This window comes from Melopsittacus undulatus, chromosome 12 (genome assembly GCF_012275295.1).
Source record: "Melopsittacus undulatus isolate bMelUnd1 chromosome 12, bMelUnd1.mat.Z, whole genome shotgun sequence".
Lineage (NCBI taxonomy): Eukaryota > Metazoa > Chordata > Aves > Psittaciformes > Psittaculidae > Melopsittacus > Melopsittacus undulatus.
Genome location: NC_047538.1, coordinates 13,505,422 through 13,518,874, shown reverse-complemented (window position 1 = coordinate 13,518,874; position 13,453 = coordinate 13,505,422). Strand labels below are relative to the sequence as shown.

General features: G+C 45.7%; 1 protein-coding gene across 1 annotated transcript; it reads left to right on the top strand.

The window, feature by feature from the left end:
• The first annotated feature begins 18 nt into the window (after positions 1 to 18).
• Positions 19 to 12,211, top strand: SMARCB1 (SWI/SNF related BAF chromatin remodeling complex subunit B1). The gene is made up of 10 exons (XM_005147765.3): positions 19 to 225; positions 1,635 to 1,746; positions 2,416 to 2,445; positions 3,748 to 3,877; positions 4,454 to 4,591; positions 5,273 to 5,400; positions 5,953 to 6,119; positions 6,553 to 6,743; positions 10,819 to 10,950; positions 11,844 to 12,211. The coding sequence occupies exons 1-10, from the start codon at positions 133 to 135 to the stop codon at positions 11,881 to 11,883; spliced, it is 1,161 nt and encodes a 386-aa protein (XP_005147822.1). The 5' UTR covers positions 19 to 132; the 3' UTR covers positions 11,884 to 12,211.
• The last annotated feature ends 1,242 nt before the right edge of the window (positions 12,212 to 13,453 follow it).

Here is a 13,453-nt window from a genome sequence, read left to right as displayed (position 1 = left end):
CAGCGCGCCCCGCCTGCGCCCGGTGCATGCGCGCAGCCACGGCTGGAGTAGGCCGCGGCGCCGCCCGTCGTTGCTCGGCTCGGTGCTGCCGGCTCCCCAGCCCCGTTCAGGACGCCGGGCGCTGCCGCCGCAATGATGATGATGGCTCTGAGCAAGACCTTCGGGCAGAAGCCCGTCAAGTTCCAGCTGGAGGAGGACGGCGAGTTCTACATGATCGGCTCCGAGGTGTGGGCCCGCGCACAACGGGCCCGGGGCAGGCCGCGGGGAGCCGGGGCGGCTGTCGGGGCGCTGAGCACGAGGTGGGGGGGAGAGCCCCGTGGGGACAGACCGGGAGCAGCCTCCCAGCCCCTGCGGGTCCCCTGCCCGCGGGGCTCAGCCGGGCTGGGACCGGCGCTCCCGCCGAGGGCCGCTCCTGGAGCACGGGGAGACCGGATCCTCGCCCGACCGCAGCCCGAGGCCCCGCTCCCGGTGCGGTCCTGGTGCTTTTGTAGCGGGTTTGGGCAGGGAGTTGGATTCTTTGATGTGCTGCCAGGTAGTAAAGGGACACCTCGGCCTTGGTGCTCGGTAACACCGTGAGAGCCAGGCCTCAAGACCAGCCTCGTTGAAGCAGGAAGCATGGTTTACCCCCCACCCCTTGATGTAAAACAAGGGAATATTGGATAAATTAAACGGGCAGCTGTAGGGGTTGAGCAGGGACGAAAGGCCTCTCGTGCTCTCATGTGAAACGTAGAGTTTGTAACAGCAGTAGTTAGTCTGTGAGATTGCCATGCGAGGCACGTGGAGGGGGAGAAAGGGTTACCTTCTTTGTCCACCGTCAGTTCCTGCTTGTTGATGAGCACCGTGGGGCAAAAGATGTGATTAAAAATCACCTGCAAATACATGTTAGGATCAAAATAAGTCTTGTAAGACGGGAAATGAAAGTGTTGGTGTGGCAGCCGGGCAGTACACTGCCAGTCTGAAAATGGGATTTCAGAGACTAGAAATAGTTCTGTTGTTCAGCACGTCCTGCTGTAGCCCTCAGCAGAGGTGAGCATCTTGTGTCAGGAAGAGCAGAACTGCTTTACAGATGGTAAACTAATCTGAAAGAGGATTACTGACAGTGATCACATTTTGCATGTGCCAAGGTTTAAACCAAAATACAAGTCTCTGGGCATTTGCTGTATTTGAGCTGTACCTACATGGCACAGAGGTTTGAAGTAAAAGTTGGAATGTGAGGGAGCTGGGTGCTCGGTTTGATTTAATTCCTACTGATTGTTGTGCCTTGAAACAGAAATAGAAGTAAAGAAAGGTTAGGTTGTTCAAAACTACATGGAAAATGAATAGATTCTTTTCCTTATTAAGTGGATTATCAGTGGATGGAAATTTTTAGTATCAGACTAGTGAAATACAGAATATAGTTTTCTGTATTGCCACAAAAATTATGGTGCCCCATGATGCCAAACCCAGTATATCAGGATACCATAAAAAGTATAAAAAGCAGTAAGTATATAATAAAAAACCTACAAAATCATCTTGGGATGTCCTGTTTACCATCACAAAAAGCTAAATTAGTTTCAGCTTCTGCCAGAAGTCTCTTGAATGGAACACCAGGGCACACAGGAACACCAGCCACATCTCCACATCTCTTCTTGTAGGTGGGAAACTACTTGCGTATGTTTCGGGGTTCCCTGTACAAGAGATACCCCTCGCTCTGGAGGCGACTAGCCACAGTGGAAGAAAGGAAGAAGATAGTGGCCTCTTCACATGGTGAGAAGATGAGTAAACATTCCCAGTAGTGTTACATGAAACCTGAAATTTTGCCTTGAAAAACTCTTTGGTGACTCGGAAGCTTGTGCACCCTGAGGGCTGCGTGAGTGGCCTCAGGCTGCCCCAGTGATGGAGCCCTCTGCAGTGGTGGCACTGGTAGCTCCTGCTTTGGCCTGGCACCAAACATCAACTGATCAAAAACATTCTAATATGGAAACACCCACCATGGCTTTCCTGGGGCTGGCTGCATCCATCATAAAGCAAAACCCATTTCTAAAAATCAATACCATGTTTCAGAAGAGCCTTTTCTTTTCAGACAAAGAGGGTATGTTAATGTCTTTTGTCAAGCAGGCAGGAATGTTGTGAGGATGGCACATTGAAAATGTGCGTGTTTGCTTAACTTTGCTTCTTGCAGGGACTGAATGTTTTCTGAATGCCAGAATTTGCTGTGGTGAATTGCTGCTGATGTGGCTGCCATAGTGAGAATATGCCCCGGTATTATTTTTGGTGCAAGACTAATAACCAGCAGTCAGATTTCCCAACAGTGTGATTTGTTGTATGCTCTTTAGACTACAGCATAATAAAAAAATGGGTTAATTTTGGATTTATGTCTCCTTCCTCCAAGTATCCTGCTGACCTGTTCCTTTCTTTTGTTTTATTCCCCAACAGAAAACCAGCGTTCCCACAGTCCCAGAAGATGTAAGTCTTATCTGCTTGTTAATCTCTGCTGTGCTAGAAGAATCTCCACTGTGACCTTTTGTGCTGTTAGAATATATATTATTGTCTAATCCTGTTCCTCTGATCTCTTTCTGTGGCCGCCCTAATTGTGCATCTGGTCACACACTGAACTTTTTCTCGGAACCTTATCAGGACTCTCAAATGCAGATGGTCTCTAATTCAGCCAGAGCTGTCCTGAGGTTTCTGCCCCTTTCCCAAGGGGTTGTATTGATTGTTGCCTCTCTATTTCTAACCCTTAAGTCCACTGAGGCTGTATTGTTTTCTGGGCTTTTCCACCCAGAAGGCTATGGAAGAGATTTTTATATCATTGTGGCAGGTGTAGGTGTGCAGAACTAAACTTTGTCATTACAAAGGGCAACTCTGGGTAGGAAAGAATTTTTTTCTTCCTGTCCTTAAGTGAAATCACATTAGATTCAAAATTTAGATAATAATTATAAGTATTTGTGGCCTTTTCTCCTGAAATTTTGGCTCTGTGGCATTGCTTTCCATCTTAAGTAAATTTCATAGCAGAAATGACCAGAGCCTATGCATAAGCTGCACCCTGGATAACAGAGGTTCATCCAGTGGTAGTACGTGAGAGAAACTCCTGTAATTCTAGCCCTCCCTGTATATTGACTCTTTAGTCCCAGTGGAAGATGTTTTTAACAGAGCATGAACAGGAAAGATGTACAAGGTAAAGAGATACTGATGCCTTTTGCAAATATTGTCTCTAACATTATGCAGCCATTCCTAGGTATCATACTGCTTTTGTTTTTTAAGTTGGCTTTGTGGTGGGGATTGCTATACATTAACTAAGGTATTCCACCCCTGCTCCCAAGAAAGTCGGGTTTATTCCTGTTTAGATGGAAGTCAAAATCCAATTATGTTTCTTTAGTGCCAGGCTAGGCACTGTAGCTAGGCTTCTGGGTCACTCCAGTGCTAGTAACCTACTCCAGTGCAAGTAACCTACCCCAGCAGCTGAGCATCTTGGTGTGTAAGAATATGTGGAGGCTTCTGGCAACTTGGAAATGACAATGAAAAGTTCTGCCATCTCCATTTATCCCATATGTACAAAATGCCATGGCAAAACTGTTTTTGAAAGTTAGATTTCTACAAGATAAATGAAGCCACAGAACTTTGGGGGCACGTGCACTTGTACCGCTTGGTAACTGATGTTAGTCCCTTCTGCAGCGATAGGGAGGCTTTTCACTATGTAGCCTATTAATGCTACATTGCTATATAACACTTTTCCATGTTAATTATGTACATCTTTCCTGGCAATAGATCATGGCTATACAACATTAGCCACTAGTGTGACACTGCTAAAGGCCTCTGAAGTGGAAGAAATCTTGGATGGAAATGATGAGAAGTATAAGGCAGTGTCTATCAGCACAGAGCCTCCTACCTACCTCAGGTAACCAGCATTGGAGAGGGCCAAGATCAGAAGGGAGCTACTTGGAAGATGTCAGCTTGGGCAGGGAGGATGAGAAATTGCATAAACTCAGGTCCTTGTGCTGGGGGGTGCTTTGCCAGTCTGTGCTAACAGTTTGCAGTGTTGGGCAAATGAAGATCTCCAGAAGGGTTGGGTTACTGCCCACATACAACAGGAAGAAAAACATAAGTGTTTGATGATACAGCTCTTTTTGAAATTACTGCATTCCAGCTGTACCAGATGTTTTCCAGAACACGCTCTCTGCACGTACTGCCTTCTGGAGACCTTGCATTTCTCAGCAGTCCTTTTATAAAGTACAGATGTAAAATCCAAATATGAACTTAGTATTTATAGTGGTGCACCTGGAGTTATAGCTGGAGAATGGGCTTCCCAGGGGCTGGTGTGGAACATGAGTTGTCAGTGGAACAGTGTTGTTTAGAGTTCCAGAATAAAATAGCAAGAACTCATAATAGGACTTTGAAAGTTTAAAGTGATGCCATTCCTTTAGCAGCAGTGTTGTTCAAGGGCTGCAGTTTAACATACAGTCTCCTTCTTCAGAGAACAGAAGGCAAAGAGGAACAACCAGTGGGTGCCAACGCTGCCCAACAGCTCTCACCACCTGGACGCTGTGCCGTGCTCAACAACCATTAACAGAAACCGCATGGGCAGGGATAAGAAGAGGACATTCCCTCTGTGGTGAGACAGCTTCCTGCTTCTGAAAAGTGGAAACAGTTACCCAAATAACACACTGCCAGGGTAATGCTGATGGGTTAGAGATGAATCAGAGAATTGCAGGTCTTTTGCCAGTTAATACAAGTTTGCTAATTTGGAGGTTTGTAGTTAACCTGTATGTCTTGAGGCTCTTCCTTACAGCTGCCAGCCGTGGCTCAGAGAGGAGGCTTTCTTTTTGTCAGGAAAGTGGTTCATTCTTTTCCTGATGAGTTCCTTCTACTTTTTGCTGATGGGCTGAGCAGTTGTCAATTGAGGAGCCTGCAAACCCACTCTGCAAAGGACAAGCTGCCTCTCATTGGCATATTCCAGTAACTTTGATCTAGTTTATTCAATGGGAAATGCTGCTGTGGCTCATGACTAACTTATTTTCCATTACAAGAGTTGAGAAAACCAAGATGAATGTCACCAGGGAAAGCTTCCTTGATTTATTTGCAGGAATGTATTATGGTAGGTGATCACCTAACAAAAGGTGATAAACTGGTATTAGTTGTCATAGCCCTATAAGCTTGTGTTGAAGAGTCTGTCAAAAGACAGACTGGGGAGTTGGGAGTGTGAGGATTGCTTTCCACAACCATTGCCTGCCCTCTGTGAATGCCAGATGTCATATGCTAGTTGCATATACTGTGTTGTTGCTTTTCATATTAGCTTTGATGACCATGACCCAGCAGTGATCCATGAGAACGCATCCCAGCCGGAGGTTCTGGTTCCAATCAGGCTTGATATGGAAATTGATGGGCAGAAACTCAGAGATGCATTTACGTGGAACATGAATGGTATGTAGGAATGAGAGTTTCTTGAGGTTGGAGAGATATAGTTGTATCTATCACCAAATATGAAGAGACCATAAGCATGAGCATGCATGTCCTTGCACCATGTACACAGAGCTTTAAAGCTCTCCTACTGTAAACTGTATTCAGCTCTCATTTCTCTTCGTGAATGCTCTGCCAGTTCCATGGGTTGTAGTCGTTCTGGACACATGTAATTCGAAGAGTTTAACTGGCATATTTTCCTGACCCAGTTCATCAGTTCATCAGTCTGAGACTATCCTGTTGACTGAGGTACTCTGAATGCAAAGCAGTTAATGTGTAGGCTTCTTTATGTATGTGAATTATTAGACCATAGCTATGTTGTCTCTACAGAGTAACTGTAGGAGGCTGTAAGCACCTGTGACAGAGTGCATGTCCTTACAAACTTAACACAAAACGCCCATTTAAAAGCAAGTCAAGATACATTTGGGATTTTGTTTGGCATGCTGTGGGATTAATCTTGTGTATTCCGTAAGCGGCAGACGTTAATTTCTGTGTGTTCATTCTGTTCTGTATCAGAAAAACTAATGACCCCAGAAATGTTCTCTGAGATTCTCTGTGATGACCTGGATTTGAATCCTCTGACCTTTGTTCCTGCTATTGCCTCTGCCATCCGACAACAGATTGAGTCCTACCCAACTGACAGTATCCTTGAGGATCAGTCAGACCAACGGGTTATTATTAAGGTAATACAGGAAGGCAGTAGAACAAGAGCTGAACTGGATTTCTCTGGTTATGTTATGGGGGAGTACAAAGGCTTCCCTCAGTGCAAAGGAGCTCTTGATTCCAGTCCTGCGCCCAGACTGAATTTGTCCTTTGTATTGAGAATGGAACCAAGGTGGCAGATTATTAAACATTCATGTGCCAGCCCCTGAGTTGATAAAGTTGTTCTGTTAATACATTGGTGTCATCTTTTGGAAGAATAAACCTTAGTGAGCAAAGCTGAGTTTTTCTCATGCTACTGGAATTGAGAATTCAGTTAAGGAGCTCTGCAGATGTAGTGAACTAAGAGTTACTGCTCTGCTTCTCTTCTCCAGCCTCTGCCTCCTCAGCTAAATTACCTTTGATTAACTGTTGTGAGAATTGAAACAAATGATCTGTTTCTTCCCTTGTCTCCAGCTAAACATCCATGTGGGGAACATCTCCCTTGTAGACCAGTTTGAGTGGGACATGTCAGAGAAGGAGAATTCACCAGAGAAATTTGCCTTGAAGCTGTGCTCAGAGCTTGGCCTGGGTGGGGAGTTTGTCACTACTATTGCCTACAGCATCCGGGGACAGCTGAGTTGGCATCAGAAGACATACGCCTTCAGGTACAGAACTGTTCTCTTCCTGCTGTGGCTGGGGGGGAGGGTGTGTGTTTGCATTTCATGGGTGTTGGCATCAGTGAATCCTTGAACAGCTGCCCTGAGAGAGGTTTCATTGGAAATTGGTCCTTATGGCTTGCACCCATTCTGTCCTTACCATTTTCTGTGCTTGTGCTCAAGTATCTTTTCCTGTTGTGCCTAATAATTTCAGGACCAAATACTGTGGTGTCAGCTTTCACTGCAGAATGAAAGGCTGCTGTAATTAACAGTGACCTTACGTGTCCCTTTTCTAATGTTTGCTAATGATGAGCTCCGGATGCTTTTCTGTTTTGTTGGCTTTGCCTGATTTGGGCCATCCACTGTCTCAGGCTTTGGTGTTTTGAACTAAGACTGATTGTAACTGTAGCTGTCTCCCCTGGCTGATGTTAAAGTTGGCTTGATCATAGGCTGTTCTCACAGCTGGAACACAGCAGTGTCAGGTTTGATTAGTCAGCTTTGTAACTTGTCTCTTAATGATAATCATTTCCAGTTGTGCTGAGTTCTGTGGTTACTGTACTGATGTTGTTATCCTCAGCATGTTGCTGAGTCTGCAGCTCTGAGTATACCTTCATGTGTGCTGTAAGGTTTGGGTTTTTTTGACCTCAAGTCATGGTGATAGTCAAGGGAGTTTGAGAGTTCAGCAAATGATGTATTTGATGAGGTGAGGGAATGGTACTGCAGACAGCAGTTTTGTAGATGTCAGGTCAGGGAAGCAGGATGGGAAGCAGCAAAGGGAAACATGCCCAACCCTGTCCTGCCTCAGGGATGGGGCAGTGAGTAGTTGGTGTGGGGAGAAGCTGGCTGCTGCTGTGGGCTCTGCTACTTCCTCCTCCATCTGAAGGTTTCCTGTCAGATCAGCCTCCTGTGAAAAACAGGCAGTGATCTGCTCTGGACCAGTTGCTCTTCCACTAGTCTCAATCCACTTCCTCTGGAGGTTTATTTTTATTCTGCAAACCTTCCACAGCAACTACTTGATTCTGAAATGATTCCCAGAGTGATTCATACTAAAAAATGGAAAGCGACTCTTTAGCACATGGGAATTAAGCTCTTTTACTGTAACTATTAGATTGTGCATCCATCCCACTGATGACCCTTCACGGAGGTGAGGAGTCACCTCTACCTTTCCATCTAGAACACCTGACTGACATTTGCAGATCCAGCATGGGACCACATCTGTCTGTAACAGAACAGTGGGTGTGCATTCCTGAGAAGGGATGGGCACTTGAAGGGTGGTAGATGGGAATCTGATACCTTTAGTACTCTTCTTCCCTGCTGATGACTATTAGAACAAAGACGTGAGCTAGTGCTTGAAGTAGAGAGGTGGCCCTGTTCATACCATGCTGGCCAGGAAGCCCTCTTTTCTACTCACAATTTATTTACCTTCCCAGTTAATTTACTTTGACAACTTTTTAGCATGCTGCCTCCCAACATACACAGGGCATTTGTTACTTGCTCTTGTCACTTGGTGTATCAGAGGGCCATTTAGAGGACACTAAATATTCTCTTTCCTGTGCTTCTCCATGTATTGCAGATACCTGGGTTAAGAAATGAATCTGTGTACATGTTAACTGTTGAAAGGGTGGGGTGGTCATTTCTCCCTTTGCTTCCTGTTAGCCTCTCTAACCTGCAGCAAGTAGTTTCAGTCAGTGCTGCCCATGCTCTCTCAAACACATAATACTAGTGCCAACTTCACACTGTCCTCTCTAAAAACATGTATCTGCTCATGGTTACTGAAGAGGACTTGTTTTAGGGGTAGTTCAGACAGGTGAAGTCAGGCCTTCTTCAGACTGTGGCAGTATTGCAAGGGGGAGAATGAAAAACTAGAAAGGGAACCCCAACAGAACAAAGCTTGTAGACATGAGGTATTCGGAGAGGAAGAGCCATCTAATTTAAACCTTGCTTTGTGTCATACTGCAAACATGTCCTCCTCTTCCCTTTGTTCTTCCAGCAAAGGAGTACTTTTGAAACTGTACAGTGATTAATGATATTTGGGTTCTGTGGTTGGTTAGTTCCTGAATTCCCAAACCACAGCAGGGGTGGTTGCTCCAGAGTCATGCTGCTGATGTAAAGAGAGGGTCTGCTTTAGATGTATCAAAATAACCTTAACATCTCAAGGGACTGGGGGTTTGAGAAGTCATGTGCCTCTTAATCATCTGAGGGAGAGGTGAAACTTGTCTTCTAGCTGATGAAAGCCAGGTCAGTTCTTTCAGCTGTCTGCTCTGTGCAAAACAAGGAGAGCCTGCAAGCCCAGTGTAGGGGGCAGGAATGGAAGTAGACAGGTAACTGGTGGTAGTGAGATTTTCAGGGGGGATGGCATGCTATGATGATTCCTGCCTCTGTACTGAGTGTTTATAGTGGCAGCACACGGCAGTTCATAGCCAGAGTTTTGGCTGAAGGACCTGAGTGGTGGCACAGGTTCTCTCATACACCAACCTATGTATATGGGGAGGCACCTTTTCCAAAAGAAGGCATACCTGTGGACACTACTGCCAGGGACCTGGACCCTACAGAGGGAGTGTCTTGCTCTACTGGGAATCCTGCAGCACTTCAGTCTTTCTGCCAGCACCATCATCTCTTAATCAGAAAATAACAGGGGAGGAAGAGCTTCCTTTCTTTGGAGATTGGGAGATGGGGGAGGATTTTTTCAGTTTATCTCTGATTCTTTGCTAAGGAAGTGTGGTATCTGAGCTGGCTTGCAGTTATGTGCATGAGGCCAGCTTTCCTACCCCCACTTAATTCTAGTGGGTGTTCAGTGTTAAGCACAGTAAATGAGGCTGAGACGATGCCATCAAGTCAGAAAAGCCAGTTAGGGTCTAGCATTTAGCCTGCAATGTATAGCAGTCTGGAGCTAAGATGAAATTCCTGGGTTTGAGTGTTGCTTGGTGGACATAAGCAGTACTGGAAGTGGATTTGACTTGAGCTTCCTCCCAGGATCAGATACCAAAGGCTCTGGATTAACTTTTCACTGTAGCATTGCTTTGAAGAGTTGTTATTCCAGATGAAAAGCTTTGATGCAGAGGCTGATGTTCCCATGACGATTAGCATTTGAGTCCCTTCCTGGGGGAAGGAAAGGGTTGCTCATGAGTACTGAAACCCTGTGCAGGGAGGCAGGACCCTGGGGAGGGGGCCGGATGTGTGCACACACCTGTGGAGTGGTCCTCTCACATACACACTTTGTGCTGCTCAGGCTGAGCTGCTTTCTAGAATTCAAAGCAAATATTTACATTCTGAGGCTCCTCTATATTTATGCTGGGCTTCCGGCCCCACTGTCAATGTTTGGGAAGATACTCCTGGTCAGTTCCTGTTGACTTTTACTGAAAAGCCACTGGTGAGGCAGTAAATATGGTGAGGCATGTGATAGCGCAGCTGGTCAGGGCAGAGATCTGTCTGAGGACAGATCTTGTGATCTGGGACAAAGCCTGGTGTTTCATTCCATGTGCAGGGAGTAGCCACAGCATCTGGATGCAACAGCAGGTCCTGAAAGACTACCCTCTCCATAGCAATTGGGAAAACTGTGTGTTCCACTGTCAGCCTCCTAGAAAGCCAGACTTGTGTCAGGGAATTGCTGTCAGAGGTGGGCTAGGCAGACTGCAGCCAGGAAGACAGAGTTGCAGAGCAGCAAAGCTAGACAAAGAGCGAGCCCTGCTACCAGTCTCTGCTCAGCTGCTGCTCTGGGTGCAGTGCCTCCAGCACTAATGAACTGGTATGAACTTTGCCTGTGAGGTTTGAACACTGTCAGCCACTTACAGCATGGCCTTTGTGGGAGAGAACTGCATCAGCCATGTCTGTTTGACAGACTCATCTGTGGTGGTGAAAGGGAGATGGTTAGTTGGTCTTCCAGAAGCTTTTAGGCTCCACAAGATCACAACCATCAGTCCCTGGTGTACTTCCAGCAACAGGACTGTCCTAAGTGAGGCTAAGAATGAAGCACTGTAAATGATGCTCTGTTGTCCTTGTGTCTTGCTTCTGGGCTCATACCCCAGAGGAGTGCTCTGGGACCACTGATGAATGTCGCTTTGTTGCCTTCTTTACTGCCATGTAGTGAGAATCCTTTGCCGACTGTGGAAATTGCTATTCGCAACACGGGGGATGCTGACCAGTGGTGCCCTCTCCTGGAAACCCTCACAGATGCCGAGATGGAGAAGAAGATCAGAGACCAGGACAGAAATACAAGGTGCTGCCACTCGTTCAGACAATTCTCCTTCTGCCTTTCTGTGGGACAGAAATTAAGCTTTGTTTGTCTTTCTCTACTGAGAGGCAGCTGGCAGGATTTGAGACTTGCACACCACAGAAACTCGTATCCCTTTAGCTTCAGGATATTAAAACTCTTACCACCTTGTTCCACAAATATTTAAATCTCTACTTTAACCATCTCCTGCTTGAAGCTAAGTTTCCTTTTGTCTTTTTTTTCCTTTCCCTGGGCTCTCTGCTTGTGCAGGGGGATTTGTTTCTATAGGAAGGCATTCATAAAGAATATTGGATTCTCATGCACTGTTACTACCTGAAGTCCTTCCACAAGGCTTTCTTTTATGTAGGGTAAAGTGCTGTTTGATGTAGGAATGGCCAAGCTTCCAGCTCCAGCACTGTTGTGATTCTAGAAGGGACTCTGCCCACCAGAGACCTAAGCAATGTTTGACAGGCAGTCAAGAGCACTTGCTCCTACTTGGTGAAATTGCTCCTGACAGATGTAAGTGAATTGCTAGAATCAATCCAAAATACACAGTGTGGGAGCAGTAAATATGCTGGCCCAGCAGTTTACCAGGATTTTTTTTGTATTGTATTTTTTTTACTGCTGATTCAGTCTCATTATTATTTTGCTACTTAGCTATGGTTGCTGAATAGTTTTCAGTAGCAATCAGTTCAAGCAAAGTGCCCTGAAAGCTGTTACTGAACATAGTGTCTTAGCCTTGTTAACAGGTGCAGCCTCAGGTGGCCAAGAAGCCTGTGTAGGGAATAAACCTGTCCAGAGAGCACACAAACTTGTGGCAGCCTCCCTAGAAGTGTTGGTGTTTGTAGGACTTCCCATGCCTGTAAACAACACTCACTGTATCTTTCTCTCTCTTGTAGGCGCATGAGACGCTTGGCCAATACTGCCCCAGCCTGGTAATCTTCCTGTTGTGACACTGGTGCTCTTCCTACAGACTTTATCCCTACTCCTCTCCCCAAATGGATCTAGGATTGGCAGGGGTCTTTGTCTCTGAAGGGGACACACATTCCACTTGCCGAGAGTTCCCAGTACTGCTGACTTCTGCCCCCACCCCCTCTACCTAAATGCCACGTACCAAGAATGCTGTGTTAGCACATGATCTAGCTGAGACCTGTGGCAGCTCTTGGAGCCCTTACAATACCTGTGTGTGGACAGTGTAAAGATTCTTTTGTATAGGTGCAACATGCACTATTAGGACAACTTTTTAAATAAAAGGAATGCAAACTACTTTGAGTTCAGTAAGTCTGAATGATGGGTGAATCACACCATGGGTTTGTGCTGTTCTGGTAACTGAGCAGGCCTTGGGGCCTAATACTAATGCTTTTGGGTATAACACTGAACACTTGAATGTGTTCAGTTTTTGCAGAGGTTGGTGGAAACTGAGTACTTCAACAGATAAAACCAGGAGATGGTGGGAATGAGACTTAAAACCAGAAGCAGCAAATAACTCTGAAGGACTGGTCTGTTGCTACACTTTGCACAGTCTGTGATGGAGTGAGGTGTTCAGCTGGCTTACTTGACCAGGGTAGAACAGGTTAACTGCAGTCACAAACTTAACATTGCTTTCTGGCAGATGTCAGCCGGGAGTGTGGTGAACCCTTTTTTCTGTGGAAGCCACATATGGAAGACAACAGTCTCTGAACTGGTACAGAAGGTGAGACATACAATGAATGAACCTGCAGCTTCAGCAGGTGGCTTTGCTGTGGTCATTGTCAGCACATAGAGCTGCCAGTTATAGAGCACTTAAAGCAAAAGTAGGTGTCTGAGTACCCTTAGCACAGCAGTGTGAGGATTTTGCAATCCTAGGAACAACCTGTCTTTCCTTGGGGAGTTTAAAAACAGAAACCCATTGAAGTGAGATTAGAAAAGTCAAACTTAATTAGAATGTACCTTGCTGTTGAGTTATACCAGCTCTTTGATAAGCATTCCTACCCCTTACTGCCAGTACTGATGAGTGTTACAAGAAGGGCAGATTTTGCTGATGGCCCAAGAGTTACTACATTCAGACCTTTATGATAAAGCCAATAGGCTTTACAATCCTTGCTGATCCACCCACACTGCTAACACACAGTCAAAAAACACTCTTCAGTCTTAACTTATCATATTGAAACTTGAGGAATAGCAGAGCCCCTTCTGATTCCTGGGTGGGAGGGAACTATTTCCAGATGTTAGTCTGCAGAAACCAAAAATTTGGCAATAATATTGCAGTGTTATCCTGGGTTCCTGTGCCAGAGTGGTACTCCATTATTCCTTATTAGAAAGGTTGAGAAGTTATTTCAGCAAGTTAAACAAAACTTGGGCCTTGTGCTGCATATGTCAGCCTCCCATGTAGAGCACCTATTTTGCCTTACGGATACAACATTTCCTAAGAACACTTCAGACTCTGTGTTATGATCCAGTACTTCTGCATGCAGCCTCTTCAGGAAATTTGACCAAAACAAACATTAAACCTGCTATACCCTTAAAGCAG

Excerpts from the sequence above, each read along its gene's own strand:
- SMARCB1 (XM_005147765.3), top strand. The coding sequence starts at position 133 with ATGATGATGATGGCTCTGAGCAAGACCTTCGGGCAGAAGCCCGTCAAG. Across the intron at positions 226-1,634 it reads TCTACATGATCGGCTCCGAG|GTGGGAAACTACTTGCGTAT; the intron begins GTGTGGGCCCGC and ends CTCTTCTTGTAG. Across the intron at positions 6,744-10,818 it reads CAGAAGACATACGCCTTCAG|TGAGAATCCTTTGCCGACTG; the intron begins GTACAGAACTGT and ends ACTGCCATGTAG.